At 39.1% G+C, this 26,018-nt stretch overlaps 1 protein-coding gene across 1 annotated transcript; it reads right to left on the minus strand.

The window, feature by feature from the left end:
• Nucleotides 1-2,568: 2,568 nt before the first annotated feature.
• Nucleotides 2,569-7,414, minus strand: C2H5orf46 (chromosome 2 C5orf46 homolog). Its single transcript, XM_075542703.1, has 2 exons — nt 7,345-7,414; nt 2,569-2,717 (listed from the first exon to the last, which is right to left on the minus strand). Exons 1-2 carry the CDS (start codon nt 7,412-7,414, stop codon nt 2,569-2,571), a joined length of 219 nt encoding a protein of 72 aa, XP_075398818.1.
• Between the last annotated feature and the right edge of the window lie 18,604 nt (nt 7,415-26,018).

The raw sequence follows: 26,018 nt of genomic DNA on the forward strand, positions 1-26,018 counted from the left end.
CAGATCATCTGTTTTCAGAGATAATAGAGAAAAACAAAAGTACTATTTTATATTTGAGGACTTCTCTAGGGAAAGAATAAAAAGCTCTGTTATTTTTCAATGTCTTTGAATGACGGTTGTGGTGATTCATAACATTATCAATTCAACTGCCATCTAATCTGTAATCTGAGCATAGTGAGTGCTACTCATCACTTACCTCCCTTTTATATTTACAAACAGGGAAGGCAACAGTTGTGAAAGCAAGTACAATAGAAAAATAACAATTAAAAATGTGTGGAGGAGGATTGTACGCAGAATCCTGCCCAGCCAGATGATAACATGCTGATTTAGGCAGATCAGAGAAGATTCTAGATTATTTTTATATTGAAGTTTTTTTCTGTTTGTTAAAGAGCCTGAGTCACATGTTGTTGTAAGGTACCATGGAGTCAGTTCTGACACATAGCAACCTTTCATAAAACCAAAGAAAACAAAGCCACTCCCACCTCATCCTACCAGTTGTTAGTATGTTTAAACCCATTGTTGAAGTCACTGTGTCAATTCATCTCCTTGAGGATCTTCCTCTTTTCCCCTGCCCCGCCAATTTACCATGCATGGCGTCTTTCTCCAAGGACTGGTCTTTCCTGATAACATGTCCAAAGTATGTGAGAGGAAGCTTTGCCATCCTTGTCTATAGGGAACATTTTGGGTGCATATCCTTCTAGACAACTGTGTGTTCTTTTGGCAGTTCATGGTATTTGCAATATTCTCCACCAACACCATAGTTTAAATGTACCCATTTCCTTGAGGAAGACTAAAGAAGAAGATAAAAAGCACCATAAATACTTTCTCAGAAAATTAACATTTTTGCAAAGTGTGCAAAGCTTAAGGCGATGTGGGCTTTAATGCCCATCAGTTGAACACAGACTACCTGATAAAAGACCTGTAAACACTAACTGTACATTAAAATCACTTGGAAAGTTTTTTTGAAATCATAATTTGAGCCTTTCCCCAGAAGGCTGTGAGTTGGGCTATAAGGATGTACACTTTGTGTAAATTTCCCAATGGGATTCTGAAAAGGTAGGTAGCAGATTGCTTATAATGCAGTCAAACTTTGCTTAATCGATAGGCTAAGAAGTGTGTTAAGGAGAGAATTAGAGAGCAGAGGCTTAGTAAGTGGGAGTTTGAAAGCACCCAGAAATGCAGAAGAGATCATAGGATCCTGAAAAATGAAATTAGGGAGAAGGTTGTAGGGAGAATGAAGAGCAGGATAAAGTAGAAGTGAAACATCAGAACCTTCCATGTTGGAGGGAGACATATTAGGAGAGGGGCTCAAGACCTTGGGAATAGGTTGAGAATACTGGGAAGACATTAGGCAAGGTAACCTTGCCACCGAGACAACCCCTTTGATCAAATGGAAGCAGGGCAAAATAAACAGGTAGACCATGAGATTCTTTCCACTGTCTTTCAGGTGAGAGTGCGTGCTGGATCTTCGAATCTTCATGAGCTATTCAAGCTAGGAAATGTAGGTAGGGTACCTCACATTCACCATGGACAGCGCAGCACTCTCCACCACTGTCACCAAGCATCCATCATCACCTTTACAGTGGATGAACCCTTTTCTCCTTAAACTAAGCAAACACACCAAACACACTCTGGTGGAATGCATTTTTGATTCATTATGACTCTATTAGATACAGTGGAGCTGTGCTTTATTATTTCTGAGTGGATAAAGTTTTAAAATTAAAAGATCATCTTATTGGGGGTTCTTACAACTCATAACAATCCATACATCAATTGTATCAAGCATATCTGTACATATGTTGCCATCATTAATTTCTAGACATTTACTATCTATTGAGCCCTTGGTAACCCCCCCCCCCATGATCCCTTGGTAAATTATATATTATTGTTATTTTCATATATTACACCGAATGCTGTCTCCCTTACTGTTGTTGATCCTCCCTCTGGAGGGGTTTGGGGTGTGGCTATGTGTTGATCTGCTCCCCCTTCCTCCCCTCCTTTCCCCACCTCTCCCATACCTTTCTGGTATCACTATTCCCATTCCTGTTTTTTGGATTCCGTGTGTCGTGATCTCTTAAATTTAATGGTAGAAGACAACCTTATCTTTATACTGTAGAGTGATGACTGGTGGGCTTGAACTGATGACCTATGTGAACAGTTCAATGGTCAACCCACTGCATCCCCCAGGGTTCCTTCTTCAGCTTTACAGATGAACAAATAGAAGCATTCGCATAGGACGGAATTCACTCAACACTCTTCAGTAAAAGAACACTCATGGCAAAATGAGAACTTTACTTTTTCTCCCCCGGTCTAGTATTCTTTCCCCGTGTTACTTGGTCCTAGGATAAATCATGTTGTATGGAACTACTTGATGAAAGTGTACATATCCCAAAAAACATTCAACAAATTGTAATCCATTTTGTCAAAATATAGATCGCAAGATAGGACAACATTTTTGATCAAAAATAATATATTGGCATATGATGCACGTTTTGTTTTTCACTCATTTTAATGAATCCCAGTCAGTACCCACAGCAAAGTGGACAAGAGCAAGGCTAGCCTCGGTGCTCAGTTATTCCTGGACATGGAGCGGAGGATGAATTCGACAGCATTCTCGATGATCTCTTCGCCCAAGGTGTGCAGGAGTTTTGGGAGATCATCTTTGCCTTTGCCTGAGTCATCTGGCTTATCATCTGGTTTATCAACTGGCTTATCATCTGGTTTATTATCTGGTTTATCATCTGGTTTATCATCTGAAACAAACAAACAAACAAACAAACAGTTTAAGAGATGTTTGTTATTAACAAAAGAGGTTAGTGTTTTTGGTATGTGCGTGTGTGTGTGTGTTTAAAGTAACAACTGGAGCTTATTGCCCCCACCTCACTAATTATGAAGCTTCATGTTGTTATTTTTATTGAACCTCTCATGCCTCTGTTTAATTGCAGCTGCTTTCCAACAACACAACAAAAACAGACAGACTGAGGTAGACACTGATCCTATTTTATGGATGGGAAAATGGAAGGTCACAGAGGTTAAACAATTTGCCCAGAGCAGCTCACAATGCAATGTCAATATTGAAAAGAAGATTTCAAGCCACTCTGCCTATTGGAATTTAAAATCTGGGTACTAAATCATGCAGTGATGAACACGCAGACTTTGACAGAAAAGTTATGAGCTACCGATAAGTCTGTTGTAATATTCAAAATCATATAATTTTAATGACTAAAGAAAGAAATTCCATCATTTTTGTGTCACCTTGGAGTTTTAAAAATGCTATATAGTTTTACCTCTAAACACTATTTTGAGGTTTGCATTATTTTTAGCTTACTGGACTGAGAAACTGAAAAGATTATGTGATGTGTTGAAGATTCAAGAATAGCAAGACAGTTGAGGGTGTAGCTATGGAACTTTTGCACTTGACCCATAAGCCAGTGTTCTTTGGATGAAGACCAGACATCGTGAGAGAGGTAGCTTAGCATCTCCTCTACCGTCATGGTGATTCTGACTCATACTGACCCTTTAGGGCAAATTGAAACTGCTGCATGAGGGTTCTGAGACCATAAGTATTTATGGGAGTGACAGCTTCAGCTTTCTCCCAGAGAATGGCTGTGGGGTTTGAACTGCTGACTCACTTGGGATCCCAGTGCTTAACCCATTGTGATCCTAGGGCTCCCAGACTGAGTGGTCAGAGTTTTTTAGGAGATGAGACGAAATGGAAGTGTGGCAGTAAACAACTATACATAGCCTCTTAGCACACACTAGTAATAGAATGAGTATGACTATCATATTATTTTAGAGCTTGATACTAAGTAAATTTAGAAGTGACTCCATTGCTTCCTGCAATTCTAAAACTCTGCTTGATAAAATAAATTGCCCTTGCTTTTACAGGCAAAGAGTATGATAGGTAACTTCACTTTATATATAGTAACATAGTTACGAAAATCCCTTCACACCAATGCCTCTCTAAACTCACTCTCAATATACTCTGGTTTCTTTTCAGAACGTATGTCTTTCACCTTTTAAACTCGTTCTCTTTCTGTTACATCTTGCATCCTCCACAACGTTCATTATTCTTCAAGTGGCTCTTCGAAGACAGACACCTGGTTTACATACATTGGGCTTGACCCATCTTTCTTTAATATGATTGTAGTCTCACAACTCGAGTTGTCAGATTTGATAAACAAAAAATCTTTTCACTATACCGTTACATTTGAATTTCACATAAGCAACAAAAACTTTTTAAACAATGCATTTTGGGACAGACATGCAATACATGATTTTTCAAGTTTACTTGGGCATCTAATGCTTTATTTAGCAATCCTACTGCAAGCCTTGACTCTTGGAGTCTTTGCATCTAAACAACGTGCCCAGTAATGCTGAATGGGGGAAATGTAATTAGATTTTTGTGTGGATATAGTCATAGTGTATTAGAAGCCTCAAGCCCACAGCCCTAGCGTCAGTTCTGACCCTTACTGACCCCTTTCTAGGGGTCCTGAGGTTGTACATCCTTATGGGTGCAGATAACCTCAACTTTCACCAAGTGGCTGGTGGGTTTTAACTACTTACCTTGCAGTTGGCAGTCTACAGCTCACCTGATAGCACCACACAGCTCCTTACATCCACATTACATCCCCAAAGAGAAATCATTTGTAAAAGAAATGGCATTCAGTTTTGCAAATGTTTTATTGTCTATTAGGTCACAAACAGAGATCTGATAAAAGTATCATCTGGGACCTGTAATTAAACTCAATATGCTAATCACTAAGTATTTGTTCATTCACTTATCTCTATCATTCAATAAGCATTGTCTTTTTTTGTCTACTATTATCTACACCTGAGTCTCTGAGTGGAGCAAACTGTTAAGTGTTTGACTAAAAAAACAAGACAAAACAAAAAACCACCAAACTCACTGCCATAGAGGCAGTGTTTACTTACAGCGACCCCCTGTGGGTTTCCAAGCATGTAACTGCTTACAGGCTTTGTGGTTTTGAACTGCTGACCATGTGGATCACAGCTGAACTTGTAACCCTGCTACACCCCCAGAGAGGATGGTTGTTCACACCTAAACTTACCCAGGGCTATTTGAGAGAAAGGGCGGGTGATCTACTTTCAACCCACCAGAACCCTTTAATCCCCAATGCAGCACAGTGGTACTCTGGTCACAGAGGGGAGTCACCGCACCTAGCAATGGCATTCGTGACAACCGGCTGGTCCCTCTCCCACCATCTGCCAGTTTCTGCACTTGTAGTGCTTGCATGCTGCTATGATGTTGAATGACATGCTACCAGTGTTGCACATTTCAGCAGGAGCACCCATGCTGAGCGCATTTCATCAGAGCTTCCAACTAAAACAGGAAGAAAGGCCTGGCCATCTACTTCCAAGCATCCTCCAATGGGATCTCTAAGGATCACAGCAGAACGTGACCTGCAACCGTGCTGGAAGATGACTCTCAAAATACCCCGTGGATTTGAGCAGATCAAGGATGGTGAAGTTGGTACAGGACCAGGCAATGTCTAGATCCGCTTTATATCGGGTCGCTATGACCCAGAGGCAATTCGATAGCGACTAACAATAAATTATGGGCATAGCGTATGCGTGGGGGTAAAGCAGAGACGAGAGCTGCAAATACCGTGCAGGGCACAGAACCCAGAAGATTTGTTTTCATCACAGGAAGGGCACTCATATTTGTGATGTACCTACTGTGCTTTTATCAAATGCCTTAATCCTCATTCATCTAAGGGATGGTGTCAAATTTTTACAGAGAAGAAAACAGACACTGCAAGAAATTAAGTGACTCACCTAAACCACACATCTAGAATATAGCTGAGTCAAGGTTGGATCCTAATTTGTTGGGGTTTTTTTTTTCACATGTCCCCCTCCCCAACCCCTCATGTCCCTGAGCCCTACAAGCATGGTTCTAGGACAGCCTCTGACAGCTGCAAAACGAATTTGTTGCATGAAGGATGACTTCTTTCACCCTGTGTTTCTCTCCGCCTTCTGGAATAATTACTTAGTGTCAGTGTCTTTTTTATATCACACCAAATGAGAGTTGTTCGATATGGAACAGCCTGGGGTTAGAACAGATTTTGTGAAAAGATCTCAGCTATGTCATTAATATGTGGCACGTTATTTCTACGCCCAATTGGACCATCTGAGGTTGGGCAGGGATAGAGGGTCGTGGGTCACATGCTTACAGAGCCTCAGGCCTGAGTTTGGCTCCTGTCTTCCTCAAAGTTTAGCCACATGATTTTGCACATAACCTTTCATCTCGCATGCCCCAATTTTATTGTACTGTTTTCAGAATTGAAAATAAAAGACACAGCAATTAAGCATCGTACCAGAGCCCAATTAAGCTCACAATAAATTTCCATTCTATTATTATTACCATTACAAATAGTTTAAGCAGTACAATTATATACAATTATCTTTCTTTTCTAAAGTTTTAGGAGTTTACAAACATTTAAAAATTGCTGTGATATTATAAAGAATTTTGACACATGAGGAATACAATCTCACTATCGAAAATATTAAAATATCAAACTATTTTTCAAACACAACATGTGATTATCAGAAAATGGATGATTAGTTGCAGTGGGGGACACTCTAGCACTGAGGTCTTGGCCGACGCCTAAGTGTTCTTATGCCCAGCAGCCTTCCTTCGGCAAGCTCGGTTTACAAGCCTGCAACAGGGGAGTGATAAAAGTGCACGTGTTTCCTTAGTGGGATTGTAATGAGGGTCAGATGAGATAATACACAATGACAAGAGTTCATAGTCATTGGGTACTCACTGTGGACCTATTTGTCTTGCCTGCTTAATTTTATGATAAAGTTTTTTGAGGAAGTCACTATCAATATTCCCTTTTTAAATATGAGACACTGAGAGGCTGAATAACTTACCTAGTGTCACAATTTTATTTAGTGGTGGAGTCAGGTCAAGGAATATTATTTCACAACTAATCTTCTTAGCCTTTGAATACTATTAGTGCATAATAATAGCAATAATAAACAGAAATATACGAACAAAATCCACCATTTAGCTCTCTAGAGAATTATAATCTAATAGTGCCACTATATCATGTGCATATACATTTTAAAATAATTCCAAATTCCACAGTCTTATAGAGCATAAAGGCTGTAAATGGAACATATTTTTAAAATCCTAGTTCTGCTGTCGTAGAAGACATGTCAGAGATCAAGCAGAAGGTATACATCTTTTCAGAGGCACCTAAAGTCCCTCCCTGAGCCTTGTTCCTTACCTCATCTTGTACCAAATCAATTCAGCACTCTTTCTCCAATCATGGTCAGTGACTGCCCTGTGTGTGCGCTGTTGACAAAAGCACTTACCTGCTTGACAGGTCAGGATTAAGGCAAGCAGGCCCAGGACAACTGTCAGCCGGAGCACTGAGACTGCCATTCTTGTGCACTGGGTATCGGTGCAGATAAATCGCTCGGGTTCATCTGAAGCTTTGCTCCATTTATAAGGCGTGAATAGGTGACATCATCGTCTATGGAATTTAAGTTGTTGCACAAGATGCCTACACTACTTACTCTTGCATCTCTATGAATGAACCCTGTCGAAACTTTTTTTTTTTAAGTTTCCCCTGTAGGGAAAGAAAAGCTCTTTGGGCTTTTAATGTGTGCGTTTATTAATGGCATGCAGGCAATTCTTTAGGGGTCGTTCCAATGCTAGTGCTGGTAATTAGAAAGCACCTGGCAGAATTGCAATTTAGCACGAAGGACCAAGGACCAGATCTGTCTCGAGAGGTGTGTCTATGTTAAATAGCTTGCCCAAATGAGCTTACACATATCTTTGCCCCCCTCCCTGTACAGTCTGTTTCTTTGCCTGTACTCACAGCTAATCCCAGTTCCCACATGGGCATGGGCTTTCACACTGTCACCCTCTGCTCATGCTAGGTTTTCTTCCCCAGATCGTCACCCACCCACAACTTGGGCAGCATTTCCACTCATTCCTCATGCTTGAGGGCTCACGTGTCCTCTTATGAAACCATCAAGTTATCAAGGTAACTTTCCCACCTTGTAGCAGGCTGACTTCATTGCTCCATGCCTTGCCACATAGAACCTTGCCCGACTGTATGAGAACTAATTATTTTCAATGTCCTCTTCTTCAGGCTGTGGATCTCTTACAGGGCCACTCTGACTCCTTCAGGATTGCAGTGTAAGGCTTGGTATTCGTTATGGCTTACATTCTGTCCTCCCCAATGCGTGCTGGAGTCCTACCCCCATACCTGGAAATGCGATTCTGTGTGGACACAAGGGTTTCGTTACTGTGGTATGGTGATTAGACCATCCCCACCAGTGAGATGGGTTTCACATCTCATTGCTCTGAATGACAGGACATAAGACACAGAGGCATATACTGGGCACACAAATGCCACACAAGTCTCATCTACAAACCAAGGAACAAGGAACCAGGAGCACCTGCGACTACCGGCAAAGAAGGAACTGATAAATCCACTCTGCTATGAACTTTTATCCTTCACAGCTGTGAAAAACATAAATTGCTGTTCCTAAAAATCACCCACTTTTGCTATTTGTGTTGTATCAGGAACAAGAAATGAACACAGCATCGGCTGAAGCCTTCACCTCTATTTTTGAGGCTGGATTGGTGGAAGCGCTGCTGTGCCCCCAGTAGAGCCCTGATTTAAGTGTCGCCATCAATAGTCTGTACACTCTTGGAGAACAGGTGATTTTTATTATTATTTTCAGAATTGAATATCGATATATCTATATATATCCCTTGAGATACGGAGTGAACATCAAATAAAGCAGTAACAGTTGTATCAAAATTATTTGTGCTTGTTGAAAAGAAGTGCCTACTCGAAACGCTTTCATGCATGTAAAGATCCATATAAGCAAACAAACAAAAAAACCCTCAAATTCACTGCCAACAGTCAGTGCTGACTTAGAGTGACCCACTATCAGTTCCCATGACAGTTAACAGTTTATGGGCAAAGAAAGCCCTGTCTTTCTCCTTCAGAGCTGCTGGTGGTTACAAACTGATGAGCATGCAGATCACAGCCCAATGGGTAACCACTACACTACCAGTGCTTCATATATTCAGGTATGATATAGCCCTCCTCTTGGATACAAACACTAAAGAGAATAGAATTTGTCACAAATGCAGATGTTTCCAGTTATCCTGAGAAATGACTCCTACAGACAACTCCCAGAGCAAGGTCATGGAGCCTCGGGCCTCCCAGAGCAGCTCTCCATTCTCTTGGCAAACCTAGTGAGGTCAGAGGTCACCCCAGGAGTACCAGGGCCCCAGCCACCCAGCCCCAGACCACACCGCCTGTGTTCAACCCACAACCCCAACCACAGACATGATGATGTGAAGGGAATCACGGAGCCCACTGACACCCTTCGATCCATGCCATTCCCTAGGTCTATGAAGGGACATGTTCACCGTTCAATCAATTAAGTTGACACCTTGTAGCTCCCTCTATTTACAGACTGACAAAAGCTTAGATTATGGCTTTAGGAAAGCCCTTCTTTTTATTTAAATCATTTTATTGAGAGCTCTTACAATGCTTATTACAATCCGCACATCAATTGTATCAGGCATATTTGTACATATGTTACTATCATTCTTTCATAAACAGTTACTTTCTATTGAGCTCTGGGTATCAGCTCCTCTTATCCATGCCCCCCTCATGACCCATTGATAGATTATAAATTATTATTTCCATGTCTCACACTGACTACTGTCTTTTCCCCTGGAGGGGTGTGTGTGTGTGGTTGTGTGTCAGTTTCCCCTTCTTCCCCTCCTTGCCCCCCTTCACCTTTCCCATCTGGTATCTCTCTTCCTATTCCTGCTCCTGACTTGCATGTGTCCTGAGCTCTTATCTCTTATGTACGACTGTGTACATCCTCTGGTCTGGTCCAAAGGGAGAGGCATCACTGGAGTCACGGTGGTGGGAGTGAGGAAGCCTCAAGGAACCAGAAGAACATTGTGTGTTTAATTGTGCTTTACTGTGCACTTATTGACTCATCCCTTCCCTGTGACCTCTCTGTGGGGGGTCCATTGTCTACAGATGGTCTTTGGGTCTCTGCTCCCATCCCCCTCGTTCTTAAGCATGTGACTTTGTTTGTTTGATTGTTAAGGGTCTTCTGGCACTTGTTACCTGGTCCCAATGACACCTCATGATCATACAGGCTGGTGTGTTTCTTCCATGTGGGCTTGTTGCTTCTCTGCTGGATGGCCACTTGTTTACCTTCAAGCTTTTAAGACCCCAGACACTATCTTTTAATAGCCGGAAAGCCCTTTTTATAAATGACAAACCTGCCTGAGTTTTGGAAAAGGCAGTGTCTTGTCCAGTCCATAGACCCAAGGCGAGGACACGATCTTCATATTTCCCATTTAGGACTTTTTAGAAGGTATCAAACTGCTCATTGAAAGTGACCAGGCAATTCTGTGTGGGCCCTTAGTAGCTTGGCTTCTCTTGACCTGGCCAGTCTCTCTTCCCAAGGGAAGTGCCATCTTGTGTCTCCTGCATGCAGAGTTGGAATCTAGGGGTAATAGGCTCATCCAGATGCTTTCAGTAACATTGATTTAACGAATCACGGTCACTGTTGATGCTACAGCATTGCTCAAGCTTGGCTAGGGAGCTGTGGGGTGTGTGTGTTTGTGTGTGCGTGTGTGTGTGTGTGTGAGACATTCAACAGGCCTCTTTTGACTGTTCTTTGGACCCTGGCATGTGACTGTGTTTGCATGAGGATGGACCTCAGTGTCTCCTACTTTAAATTTTGACTCCACGGGGTTTAGCTGCTCAGAAGAGAGTCACTTTTCTCAGTTGTCAAGAGACAACTGCAGGGGTGCAAACAGAGTGGCTTTAACCTAGGAAGGTAGTTTTCTGGCTCCTCGAACCCATCAGTTCGATGTGTTATGTGAACAAGTCCTGGACCAGTGGCTTTTAGTGATTTGATTTCAAGAGAACAGGGCTGCCTGAGGGTCAGGTTGTGTGGCTCCTGGTCCTGTCAGTACCATTCACTCAATGTTTGACCCCGGTTAGGTACCTGCTAGACCCCAAAGCTTAGTTTTCTCTTCTTGGGCCCTCTTATCTTTTTCCTCTTTTGGTTTATTCCCCTTCACTTTCAGATCTAAGCTGAAGTCTTTCTTTATTTGGTAAAAAAAAAAAATCAGAGTCCTCCCGCGTCCAATTCAGATCATTGTATTGTTGTTTTTAATACAGATTGTACTTTTTGTTTACTTATTTACCATCTGACTCGCCAATGTACATTCAAGCCCGAGAGGGAGGAACTCAGGGTGGCTTTGTTCCTTGCTTCAGCTCTCTGGTGGCTACAGGAGAAGCTTACACAAAGAAGATCTCCAACAAATCTGAGTTGAATCAGTGAATTTGTTAATGAATCATTTTGAGGCTAAAAGCTGGGATTCCTACAATAGTTGTGTTAATTCTTACCTGTAGGAATTCTAGGACTTCTGGCGAGTGTCTAACAACACTCTGAACTTCAGTTTCTTCATCTGTAAAATTGGGACCTTATATAATATTTGGTTTATCTACTTGAATTCTTTTAAAATATATGAGTTAGCTACAATCACATGCCTGATGAACTGTAAAGAATCTTTATTATGTGCAATATTAATCACTCTTAAGAAGCCGTGATATATTTCTTACTGGCATAAGCAAATGAATCTGAGTTTAGTTGGAGAAGCTGAGATGATGACGTAAGGACTTCACCTAAGATGGGGCAGGTAAAGTCTTTCTTTTTAAGATGGCATTACACTTTGGTAGAATAGGATGGGAATGAAAGACACAGATGCTTTAATCCCCATGGACACTGTTGTGTGTAATTGAGCAGTAGACCACTTCCTCAGAGTTCGACATCAGGGAGTCCAGCATCCATGATTTCCACCTCTTCCTCCTGCAGAGCTCTGGGTGGGTTCAAGCCACTGGCCTTTCATATAGCAGCCACACATTTTAATCATCCACTAAATTTTTGCTTTGTGCTCAAGTTTCCAATTCGTGATTTATAAGTTGCGTGACCTTGGAAATATTTCCGTATTTTTCTGTGCCTTGGATCCATTTCTTGACCAGGGAAATAAGGCTGCTTCTCACGGTTGTTATGAAAACTGCATGAGGTAGGTCATGCGCAAGGTCGTAATGCTTCACGTTTAGCATGCGATATGTGATAAACATGTCATTCTATTCTGTTTTATCTTGAGTTGTCTCAGAGGAGGGAGGGACGGCCACGCAAGCAACCTGAAAACCAAACACATGGAGTTGACTCCATTCGCCGTCCTGTAGGCAGTCTGTGGGCAGAGAACAGCTCTGTAGTTCAACAGGGCTGGGACTCTGCAGAAGGACAGATCGCTAAACTTTTCTTTCAAGGCCGAATGGGTTTGAACTGCTAACCATTCGGCATTCCACCTTTTGAGCCATCCTGGGCCTCCACCAGAAGCATTAGGGCTCATAATGACAAGGACAAGAGAAATCATAAGTTGCTAATAAGGAGCTAACACAATATACCCTGCTCAAGTACCCAACTGGATGTAACATAACAATTTGTCAGGAAGCTGTTGTGATTATGCTCATTTTAAACATAAGGGCCTTCAATCGGGCATTAAGTAATGCACACAGGGTTACCAATCGTGGGTGAGCCAAGCGCAGGGAATCAAACCCAAGGACACCTGAGTCCATGCTCACCGCTGCCGCTGGCAAGAAGCCACCGGGCCTTTGTAGGAGCACAATAACCAACGTCCGGTTTTTCCACAGATAAATTTACGTCGTTATGTTCTCCCCAGTGGCCTTTCATTTATTTTTAAATTTAATTTTATATTAGAACTATTTTGTTTGTGTGGAAAAATATGTCTGTGACACAAAATTTACCATCCCAACAGTCTTTGCGGGTTCAACTCACTTTGCTATGTACCTAGCACATGCCGGATACACAGCCCTGTCCTTCAGCCTCAGCAGAAAGGGCCCCAGAGGCAGGTTGCAGGTCAAAGTAAGGAAGCCAGGAGAAATTGCAGGTGTACAATAGATATTTTTTACTCCTGTACTTTTATGCCAAATAGTGAATGGGATATATGTAACAGTAAACAAAAATTAAATTAAAATCTTTTGTTCTTTAATTAGCTAAATCTGACAACCCTATCAGGAGAGGGCCTCTTGACTTGTCTCCTTACATGAAACTCCAGTCATGAATGAGGGGCACGGCTATAGAGGAGCAAATAAATAATTGAAGACTAGAATTATGAAATGAAATCATATATGGAAATTGAAAGCTAATTCAGGGGCCTAGATCTGCTTTATAAGAAAGGCTGGATGGCCAACTTCTGAAGGTCAGGCTACGAATCACCAAGCACCATTGTTGAATCTGCAGCTAATGGTGGAAATGGTCTAGGACTGGGTATGTGCATGGGTTACTATAAGGCAGGGCCTACTTGAGAACAGCTATCAACAACAATAAAGATCCCCTTCAGATAAATCTGGAGTATGTGTTTTCCTGGATACACATAGGGAATGGAACACTGGGTACTCAATGGGTTAAACATTGGGCTATTAATAGAAAGGTCAGAGATTTGATCCCACCAGCTGCTTTTTGGGAGAAAAGAGAGGCATTCTGCTTCCATAAAGATTCATAGCCCCTGAAACTTTATGGAGTCGTTCTGTACTGTCCACTAGCGTCTTATGAGTTGGAATCAGCTTAATGGCAGTGGGTAGGAAAGACCTTTAAGAAATAATGAGCCCTTCTCTTTTTCTTAGTTCATTTCAGCTAAAGTTTCTGACCCACCCTGGGAGGGATACAGGTGCCTTTAGTCAGGGCTCTAATGGTGTCCACATTCTGAGGAGTGGCCATAATCTTTTCCCATTAATCACTGTTCTCCATATAGCTTATAATTGGGTCAACCCTCATTTCATAGATCCATTATTGATTTCTTATTCAGCAAATACTTATGGACTCTGCACTATTTGTCAGATACTCTGCAGGAGCTCAGGTTAAAAAACCAAAACTGAATTCCTTGATTTCATCTTCATTAAGAAGACAAATATGTAACCAAATAATTGCAATTCTATATAAGAAATACTAATAGGGTTAAGAATAGATCCCTACGGGATACTCTAGCAGGGAGTACTGAACACTTCCTGAGGAAGGGAGATCATGGAGGTGTTAATTGTTTAGAGTCTTGAAAGGTGAGGGTGTAGGTTTTGATTGGGTAAGGAAGGTAGAGCTCATAGGAAAGGCGTTTCTGCAAAGTTATGGTTGCATGGAAGAGAATGGTAGGTTTCTAGGAATAAGCTTTGAAATGCTTGAGGATTTATATTGGAACTGAATATTAAGGTGAATTAATGTTATGTTGTAATTTGTTTTAATTAATAAATATGCATGAAAAACAGAGAGGGAAAGTAAGGACTTTGTTGGGATAGATATCAAAAAAAGTTACAGAAGATTAATATCCATACCCAAATAGTTTCCTATGTTCTTACTTCCATATGACAATCTCAGATAAAGGCATATACATCCATCCAATTACCTGAACTAAAAATATTAATTTTTCTTAACTTTTTTCTCACTCCAGGTCTCCTCAAAAAGTCCTACCAATTTTCATCTCAACTATCCTTGAAATATATAATAATGTCCTCATTTCTACAAAGATATATCACAGTTTGGGACTTTATCTTGACTATTGCAATAGCAATCTGACTCGTTTTCCAAGTAGCTGTCGCTCCCATTCCATGCTGTGCCCTGCCTTGCTGCTACTTTTATCTTTCTAAGATACAATGATAGCCACATTCTCTGTTATGTTCATGGCCCTTTATTGCACATAGTTAAGGCCCTTCATATGTCACTCTCAATCAATATCTCCAGTTTCATCTTAACAGTGCTATAGAACACTTCTTAGAGAACAGACTACAGGCAGATGATCAAAATTTACTTCATGAGATCAACAAGGCTAGTATTTATCTGACATGTACTGAAATTTGTACACTGCTTTTTTACATCCTGTCTATTCCAATGGATGGTGCCTATGTCATAGTTATCAAATAATTTAATATCCTACCTATTCCTGGCACTGTAATTTGGCAAACTGCTCATACTTTCTAAGCTTCAGTACTCCACTTTCAATATAATTTTAATAAAGTATTAACCTCATAAGCTCTTGTGAAAATAAATGAGGCCATTCATGTAAAGGACTTAGTACAATGCTCATCTAAGGAAATTATAATTATTTGTATTATAGAAGCCCTGATCGAGTACTAGTGACACATTGGCCTGCTAACTTCAAGGTCAACAGTTTGAAACCACCAGTCAATCCAAAGAGAGAGAGACTGGGCTTTCTACTCCCATAAAGAGTTACAATCTTGGGGAACTCATAGGACATGTCTGCTTTGCCCTGCAGCATCCCAATAAATTAGTATCGATTCAATGGCAGTGAGTCTAATTTTTAGTTTTTAGTATTTGTACTATAACCATCCACTACACTCTGTAACATCCCTTGTTAGGCAAACCTGCAGACCTGTCGCTACTCTATGTCTCTTCTTATGCTGCTTTGGGTAGGTACCTACTTAGCCGTTCACATACACATTTATTTCTTCCCTTTAAAAAAATTGTGACTAAGGGGACGCCAGTTGTTACAGAGTAGAATCACTCCACAGATTCGCTGATTGTAAATGTTACAGACACAAATCACTGGACCTTCCCCCACGATATGGCTGTTGTTGTCCATAGGTACCACCAGGCTAGTTCCTCCTTCAAGTGACTGTGAAACAGAGGGAAACACTGCCCAGGCCTGCACCAGCTTCCTCCTGGTTCTTATGTCTGAGCCCATTGATGAAACCCCTGTGTCCATCCATCTTTTCACTCCCCTGCTACTTTACCATGCATGATGGCCTTCTCCGCAATTGGTCCCTCCTGACAACATGTCCAAAGTAGATAAGTCAAACCTTTCCTGATTTTTAAATCACATAGTATTCCCTTGTTCTGTTTGCATAGCAGCCTCTTAAAAATATATATTTAAAGTTATGGAAAAATTAAATAAATTTAATTTTTTTCATAACTGTCTTTTGAGCCATAAACAGTTCCTGCATGAGCACAAGGAAGTGATATAGAATTCCCATTTTTCTCAAGGCTTTCCATAATTTGGTATGACTCACAAAGTTGAATGTCCTAACAAGTAAATAGCTTTCTGATATTCTCTGCTTTCAGTTGAAATACACTTACATCCGTAGTAATATTCCTTTTATCATGTTCTGTGTTGAGTGAGGCCTGAACCTCTGGCCGCTCCCTATCGGTGTGTTGTTGTAACCGTTGATGCATGGTCCTCAACAAGATTTTACTTCCAGGTGATATTATTTTATAATTTGAGTATTTTGTGTGTCATCTTTCTTTGAACGATAGATACTTGGCCGATTGACTGGAGGAGAGCCCTATCTGTACCCATTCCAAAGCAAGATGACCCAACAGTATAGCGGAGTGGATTTAAATCCCCAGCCTTTGGCACCTGCAAAGCACAAACTATTTGTACCACCCACGGACTTTCATCCTTCAATAAATGTTCAAATACTATATCCTTGGAAAGGACATGTGATCACCTTCCTGCCCCTAACCCTTGGTAGAATTAATCATTAATGTGGACTCATTCCGCACACTCTTTTATTATAACATGTATTACATTTAATCTTAAGTTATTGTTTGGAATGTGCTAGACACAAATGATGTAGGTACGGATTGTGAAAAGAGTTATATGAGCCCTTAATAAAATGATTAAAAAATAAGTTATTGTTTGTATATTTGCCACCTCCCTTAAGTCCAGGCTGTTTATGCACAGACTGTGCATGCATTCTTTATTCTGCATTCCTTATTCTCAAATGCGCTTTGCCTTGAACTGCTGGCACGAGAAGTAGAGAGTGCTGAATAAATAGAGTGGGTGTCCAGTGGATGCTAGTGCATGCCTAAATGGACAACTGAGGTCAGTGGCAGAGGAGATTCGAGAGTTCCACCGGAATGAGACCTGACACTGAGGCAAAGGGATCAGGAGTAAACAGGAAGATCATTAGGAGTCCAGTGTTTTTCAAGTAGCCTAAGTATGGCTGAGGGTGGAGGCAACATTCCAGAAGAGGTAATTTTGTCATACCTCATTTTGACACATGTTTCTGTGTGTGTTTGTGGTAGCGGTGGTGGGACACAATTAAGAAAATAATTAAGCATAAACTAATCATTGGAAATAGTAAATTTCTCCTAACTTACTAAGACCATAGAACACTACTCAGTACAAATATTCTGTGTTAACCATGTATATTTCACATAAATGACACCAAGATCATCAAGCTTATATGGGACCAAAGGAGGATAAAAGAATTGAAAATAAAATTGAATTGAAAACTATATGAAAATGTCACTCAAACTTGAGGTGTTATTACAGGACACTGACGATTCAAAATAATGCCATGCTTTCTGGGTGATACTCTGTGGCTGAGTACACAAATCATAATGTCAGAGGTGGACAGAAACTACAGAACACAGAACTTATTTTGTCAACTATCCATTACTCCTACTAACAGCTTGGAGAAGTAAACAGATGTAAAGCAACACCAGATCTGTGGCAAATTAAGGATGACCACTTCTCTTTAAAAAATAAACAAACCCGATAATATAGACAATCTCTGTGTCCAGATTAGGTTGTTTATGCAAGAGGGAAAATGGCAGTGGCAAAAAAGAGGAAAGTGAAAGTGAAGGTGAAGTAAGAAATGATTGTGCTGAAAAATCTAAGAGAAACACAGGATATAGAGCATGAAGTGCTGAAAGGTCACATTGCCATTTAATTGACATAAGAATATCATTAAACCATCCAATTTCTGTTTTTAATGTACAAAGCTAGAAAGAGTATGATGTCCAACTTTACAAAAACAGCAGCTTGGATAATCTACTAAAATACAAACTTCTAGAGTCCATCAGGGCTGATGTCTTCAGTAAAAACACTTAACACAAAATCAACCTAAAGACAGATACCTCCTTTGAAGGATGGAAGAGAAGTCTCAACAATAATTCCACAGTAAGCATAAATACCTTTATTTATGACTATAAATGAAGGCTCTGTATTAAATGAAATTTTAAATAACTAATTCAGGCATAGTATGATCTCAGTGAGAAGTTTCTATTTAGACAAGGGAATGGAAGAATGGATGGAAATGTCATCAATCAGTAATTAACCAGGTTGCAGCTAGCCCCCCCCCCCGCCCCCCTTATAAAGTTAGTAATGTCAAAGACATGTTGGCTGTCACAACTTGGGGGATGCTACTGGTACATAATTGGGAGAGACCAAGGATGCAGCTAAATGCCCTACAATGCACAAGACAAATGGTTACAACAAAGGAAGACCAACAACAAAGTGTGAACAGTGTCAAGGTTAATAAAGCCTGGAATAAATGGCAGTAAATAGAAGATAAACCTCTTCTTTATTTTTAATGACTTGAAAAGATAATTGACTACAGCAAAACCAGTTGTGATGTATTGTGTGTCTATAACCTAGATCATTGTGTTGTTGGATGCTGTTGAATCAGTTCTGACTTACAGTGACTCCTGTACAACAGAGCAAAACACTGCCTGGTCTTACACCATTCTCACAATCATTGATATACCTAAGCCACAATATCAATCTATTTCATTGAAGGTCTTCCTTGTGGTTGTCATTGCGTTGTTGTTGACCCTAAGCAAGATGTCCTTCTCTGGAGGCTGGTTTCTCCGGATAACATGTCCAAAGTTTATGAGACAAAGTCTTGTCATCTTCACATCTAAAGAGTGTTCTGTCTACTTCTTCCAAAACACATTTGTTAATTCTTATGCCAATCCATTGTATATTCAGTGTTCTTTAGCCACTTCATAATTTAAATGTTTCATTTCTTATTTAGTCTTCCTATTCATTGACCAATTTTCATGCATGTATGTGGTGAATGAAAATAACCTCTGTAAAGTGGTAGTACAGATTGTTAATATTTTAAAAGGTCTTTTAAAGAAATTTCAATGTCCAATTTGGCTATAATACATTTTAAATAAAATTTATAAAGATAGTGACACACATTCAATATGAGTGAGAGAAGACAAAGTAATAAAAAGAATAGACCAGATATTAAAAAGTTGAATGGAGAAGAAATCAAGTAGTTGACAAAAGAGAAAAAAACTGCCTTAAACTTGGAAATAAAATAATAAAAAATAAATTAACATCAAAGAAAATGATAAAATCTCAACAAAATATAAAGAGTAAAACCATAAAAACCTACTAAACATTTAGATGAATGCAAAAAATTAGCAAAGGATAAATAACAAGAAAACGCACAAACAATGAAATCAGCACAGAAAACTGATGAACACAGGAACAAATATCACCATAAAAAAAATAGAGCAAATGACAGCAGTAAAACCATACCCATCAATAGCAACATTGAGTGTAAGTGGCTTAAACTCACCAGCTAAGAGACAGATACTGACTAGCAGAATGGTTAAGAGAGCATGACTCATCAATATGCTGCTTACAGAAACACACCTTAGACCAGCCGGTTTGCACTGGTTCTGCAGAACCGATACTTAATTTTTGTTGAGTTTGGCAAACCTGTTGTTAAAATGGCACTAGTAATCAATGTTCTCTCTAAGGTGGGTGGCTGGGCAGCCAGACAATATGGACATCACTAAGTTACATTCCTTACTTTTTTAACATTCATCTACACAACAGTGTTCTGATACCACGTTGAAATAATAAACTACCTTTTGATATATATTTTTATATTAAAATAGCCATTAGGACAGTGAGCTATTTGTGAAATTATTTTAATACCACCACTACTTTAGATCTAAAGACAAACTCAGACTGTCAAAGGATGATCAATAGATGGAAATAATCAAAGGAAGGAGAAAATATGTCCCACTATGTGTGGTTTTATAAAAAAGAAAGCAGGAGTAGCAATACTAATCGCTGATAAAACAGACACGAAAGCCATTGTAAAAGAAGAAAAAAGAAGGAAATTATACAAAATTGAAGCTGAGATAAAAGAAGAAGACATAACCACAATAAACATCTATGTATCCAATGACAAACCATCAAGATACAAACTTACAGAGGTGAAGAGACAAATAGACAAACTACAATAACATTAAGACACTTCAATACAAAATCTCCAGGAAAGACGTATCAGCTCGAAAGAACATCAATGAAGATACAGAAGAACTAAACAACGCACTCAACTTGACCACTTAGATCAATATAGAACACTTTACCCCACAATCGAATTCTTCTCAAGTGCACAGGAAACACATTCCAGAATGGACCATATGTTAGGCCACAAAACAAGCATTAATACATTTTGAAACATCAAGATACTACAATGAGGAGGAGAGGAAGGGAGAGAGGGGGAACCAATCGCAAATGATCAACACATAACCAAGCATACACCCCTCTAAAGGGGGAAGAACAACAGAAACATTGGGGAAAGGAGACAGCGGTCAGTGTGAGACATGAAAATAACAATGTCTAATCTATCAGGGGGTTCTGAGGGTGGCAGGGGGAAAGGGGAGAACAAAAGAGCTGATCCCAAGGGCTCAATAGAAGACAAATGTCTAGAGAAGAATGAAGGCAACATATGTACAGACGTGCCTGATTCAATTGATGTATGGATTGTGATAAGAATTGTACAAGCCCCCAATAAAATGAGTTAAAAAAATTTAAATACTACAAACCATCATTTCAGATTAAAATATTATAAAATTACAAATCCATAATAGGAAGATCAAGCAAAAATACCAATTAAATGAAAATTAAATAGCATTTTACTTAGAAACTACTGAGTAACTGAATAAATAAAGAGTAAAATTTAAAAATTCCTTGAACCAAATGAGAGTGACAGTCACTGACTCATTGCCAGTGAGTCAATGCCAACCCAGAGGGACCCTCTAGAATGGGGTAGAATGCCCCTGTGAGTTTCCCAGACTGTTTCTCCAGTGGAGCAGGGGTGGAACTGCCGACCTTGCAGACACCAGCCCAAATTGTAACCACCATGTCACCAGGAATCTTTGAGGATGAAAATACAAATGTGGTACCAGCATCTTTGGGACAGAGCAAGAGAAGTGTTCAGAGAGCAGTTTATTGCAATAAGTGCATATATCCCCCCAAAAGAAAGAATCCAAATCAAAAGCTTAATCCAACACCTACAACAACTAGAATGCAGCAATACAAGCCTTGAGCCACCGGGAGAGAAAAAAAAACGTTATGAAGACTAGAGCAGAAATCAATGAATCAGAAAACATAAAAATGGGAGAAAAAATAATCAAGGCAAAAAGTTGGTTCCTTGAAAGGATTAGTAAAATTGATAAACCATTTGCAAACTTGACAAAGGAAAATAAATAAATATTACTACTAAATAAAACAGGCTATATCACAACAGAACTAAGCAAAATAAAAGAGATAATTGCACAATATGGTGAAGGACTGTAAAATATTTTGAAAACTTAGAGAAATGGACAAATTTCTAGAAATCACTAAAACTCTCTGCAATCAAGTCAATTCTGACTCACAGTGCCTCTGTAGGACAGTGTGTTACCCTGTAGGTTTCTGACACTGTAAATCTTTGCAGGAGTGGAAATCTTCATGTTTCTCCTGTGAGTGAATGGTGGTTTTGTGTTGCTAACCTTGAGGTTATCAGCTAAGCATATAATCCACTATCCTGCCAGAGTAAATTAACACAATTTGAAATAAGAAAACCTTGTTTTGAAAATGATGATGGAAATATATGTACAAATGTGCTTGACACAATGGATGTATGTATGGATAGTGATAAGAACTATAAAAGCCCCTAATAAAATAATTTATAAAATAAGTAATGAAAGATATGAAATAGAAAAACTTAACAGCTCTATAACATAAAAAGAAATAATAGGTCAGGTAATTAAAAAACTCCCAACAATAAAAAACTCACAACCAGGTTTTACTGGAGAATTCTATTGAGCATTTGAATAAGAGTTAACCTTCTACACAAACTATTGAATAAAATAAAAAAGAATAACACAAAACCAAATTCATTTTACTAAGCAAATATAACCTTCATAAAAATACCAAGCAAAAACATCACCACGATAGAATATTATAAACCAATATCCCTCTGCGCACAAATGCATACATAATCACTAAACTTAAGCTAATAAAATTCAACAAAACATTTAAAAATTAGTACATTATAATCAAGTAGTAAACAATCAATGCAGTACACCATATATATGAAACTATACAAAATAATTCATATGATTTTACCAATTGATGCAGAAAAGGCATTCAATAAAATCCACATCCATTTTTGATGAATTATGGATAGGAAATTCCTCAACCTAATGAAGTCCTTCTATGTAAAAACATTGGCCAACATTTTACTCAGCCAACACTTCACTCAATGGAGAGAAGTAGAAATCATTTCCCCCTCTGAAAAGGAATCAGACAGGCACTCTATTTTCATTTGGAATCCCTAGCCAGAGCTATTAGCCATCAAAAAGAAATCAAAGGCATTCAAATTGGTAAATAAGCAGGAAAATTCTCTGCATTCAGATAATATGATTTTGCATATAGAAAGCCTAAAAATATTTGATAAAAATAATTCTGCAACTAATTGGAAAACTGGGCAATGTGGAATGGAATATAGACATTAATGATTCTTGTAAATTAAGGAAGATAGGTCTGAAAAGGAATATTCAAGAATACCAATAACAATGTCTACCCAGAGGAAATACTTAGGAATACACTTAACTAGAGAAATCAAAGACATATAAATAACACTGCAAAACATTACTACAAGAAACTACAAGAGACATATAAATAGAAGAAACAAGAGACATACATATATGAGAATGTCCTGTGCTCACAGAAAGGAAGACTTCATATAGTGAAAACCTTAACATCACTGAAAGCAATTTATACATACAATGCACTTCTGATCCAAATTCCAGCACAATTCTTCAAAGCAATGGAAGTAATCACTAACTTTACATGGAAAAGAAAGAAACCCAGAATAAGAAAAACAGACTGGGAAAAAAAATAAAGGGCGAGGTCTTTTACTGCCTGATTTAAAAACATATTACATAGATACGGTAACCAAGACATCTTGATATTGGCACAACAATAAAGATAAGGACTAATGGATCAAAACAGGCCCCAGGGAGAAAAACCAAAGCACCTATAGACACCTAGGTTTTTTAAAAGGCTCTGAAAACCAAACTCACTGTCAACAAGTCAATGCTGACTCAAAGGGATCCCCGTGGGTTTCAGAGACTATAACTGCTTATAGGAATCAAATATTCAGTCTGTCTCTCTCAATGTTGCTTGTGTCTTTGAACTGCTGACCATGTGGATCACAGCCCAGTGAATAACCACTGTGCCACCAGAGATCCTCCTAATAAAAGACTAGAATACATTAATTCAGGAAGCTATAGTCATTTAAGCTAACAGGTCTGAAAAAAAAGTGGATCTCTGCAAAAGAAGGAAAGAAGATGTCATATACAAAAGTGAATCCAAGATAGATTAAAATCTTAAACATAAATCTTAGAACCTTAAAAATCATCAATGAAAAAATAGGGCCAATTTAAGGGTCCTAATACAAAGCATAAACACACTATCAACATAATGACGAACACTCATGCCACAGAAGTAAAAATAAATAGGACCTTCTGAGAATATTTATGTACATCAAAGTCTTAGTCAATAGAATGAAAAAGAGAAGCCAAAAATTGGGACTCTTTTTGGCAATAATATATCTTATAAAGAGCTAATCTTGACAATCTAAAGAAAGTGCAACATCTCAATTAGAAAACACAAATTATCCAATTGCAAATGGATAAAAGATGAGTAGATAATTCACCAAAGATGACATGCAAATTGCCAACAATCATGTTATAAATGCTCATGATCATTAGGTAGAAAAGGAATGCAAATTAACACAACGATGAAATACTACATTACTCTGGTATTGATAACATAATAAAAACAAAACAAACAAAAAATCCAGACAACAACTAATGCTAGAGAGGATGTGATACACTGACAGTGGGCCTGCAGAATTGTGCAGCTGCTAAGGAAAACACTATGGTCCATCCCTTTAAAAAGTGGGATTACAAATATCTTAAGACCCAGTAATCTCTATACTTGCTTTTTTTACATCAAATAAGTCATGAAGAAAACATGAACAGATATATGCATACCCATGTTTATTACAGGTATACCACAATAGCAAAAAGATGGGACAACTCATCTATGAGATCTGTGTTAACTATTCAGACAAAGCCAAAATCAAACTCCCTGTCATTGAGTTGACTTATGGCTGCTCCTATGGGTTCTGTACGTCTGTCTGCATGATGCTGTTGTCGTTGGGTGCTGTCACCTTGGTTCTGACCTGCCATGACCAATGCACAGCAGAATAAAACACTGCATGGTCCTATGCCATCTTCACAATTGTTCCTGCGCTTTAGCAGCCGCTGTGTCAACCTGTGTCTTTGAAGGTCTTCCTCTCTGTTGCTGTTCCCCACTTTTCTAAGCATGCTGTCTTTCTCCAGGGACTGGTCTCTCCTGAGAACATGGAAGCTGAACAGCATGGAAGATGAAGTCTTCACTGGAGCAGAAAGGCTCATCTTGGAATGAATCTTGTTACAGCAAAGGAAATTTCCATGAAGATAGAGTTGCCCTGTTCAACATGGCCGCTCTCAGCTCCATATGCCCATTCTAGTTGTAATTTAAATTAATTAAATTCAATAAACCTCCTTTAGTTTGGATCAGATGATGGTTTTGAACTGCTGACCTTTAGGTTAGCAGCCCAATGTGTAATCTAGGATGCATTAAGTCAAACAGAGCATTGAAATTTTTAGGAAATTTTTGCTAAAATTACAAATATAGACAGTTCTTTTTCATATTAAAAACATTATTATTGATGTCTTTAAAGATGAAAATCGCATTTTCAAATACCAAAACCAAATCCACTGCCACAGAGCCAATTCATCATCACAGCAACCCTAAATAGGGTTTTCCAGGCTGTGATCTTCTGGGTGTGAATAATCTCATTTCTCTCCCATGGAGTGATTGGTGGGTTTGAACTGCTGACCTTGCCAACACTTACTCAATACCAACAAATATTAGACTTTTGCCATTTAGTAAGTATGATGGAAGGGAGCTTATACAACAGAAGGCATCTGACCTTGATTTAGATGTCTGGCTATATTTCAGCTATGTAAGGAGAGAAAATAAGTCACTGCTGGCAGAAGAAGTAAAATAAGTAAAGGAAATGTCTCTTAAGACAAAAGTGAACTGTTGTATATGACAGGTACCAGCTCAATGAGGCTACTTACATTTAAGTGTATACTCAGTATATGAAATGAAAAATTCTTTAGTTACATTAGTCATATATCAAGTGTTCAGTGATTACCTGTGACTGATGACTATGATATGGAAGGATCCAGATATAGAACTTTAACCTTTATTGCAGAAATTTCTGCTTGTCCTCACTGAGCTAAACGCAATTTTCTATGTCTATACACACAAAGAAAAATACAGATGAATGGGCAGAGTGGGCAATATAGCTGATCCCACTACAAGACACGCCGTCCCTTGATGGCCCAGGGCCCCAACGGGGACAACCCTGGAGACTCAGTGTCAGGACTGGCCCAGACTGACCCTATGACACCGAGGAAAACTAAAAGTGTGCCGCATAGCAACCATAGGAGCAGAGCAGGGAGCCCCTGAGGGAGTACAAAGGACAGACTCTGGAGCCAGAGCATGGTACACCATCCGACCTGACTGAAGGACACGCCTAGAGATAAAAAAAAAATCAGACCTTGATCTATTTACAGGTTTTTCTTTCTTTTAAAATTTTTTTCTTTTAATTAATTTATTCTTTTATGGGTAATTGGTTTCCTTTTTTGTTGTCATCGCTATGTTCTCACTCATCACCTATCTTGCTATGGCTTGATTTTTAGTGCATACTATTATCTCTACAGATCTATCTAGATAAGATAGA

The sequence above is a fragment of the Tenrec ecaudatus genome, chromosome 2 (assembly GCF_050624435.1).
Source record: "Tenrec ecaudatus isolate mTenEca1 chromosome 2, mTenEca1.hap1, whole genome shotgun sequence".
Taxonomy (NCBI): domain Eukaryota; kingdom Metazoa; phylum Chordata; class Mammalia; order Afrosoricida; family Tenrecidae; genus Tenrec; species Tenrec ecaudatus.

What these genes read in the sequence shown, in the direction of transcription:
- C2H5orf46 (XM_075542703.1), bottom strand. Translation starts at nt 7,414, where the DNA reads ATGGCAGTCTCAGTGCTCCGGCTGACAGTTGTCCTGGGCCTGCTTGCC. An exon ending in AATCCTGACCTGTCAAGCAG is followed by an intron (nt 2,718 to 7,344) that starts GTAAGTGCTTTT and finishes ATAATAAACCAG; the next exon opens with ATGATAAGCCAGTTGATAAA.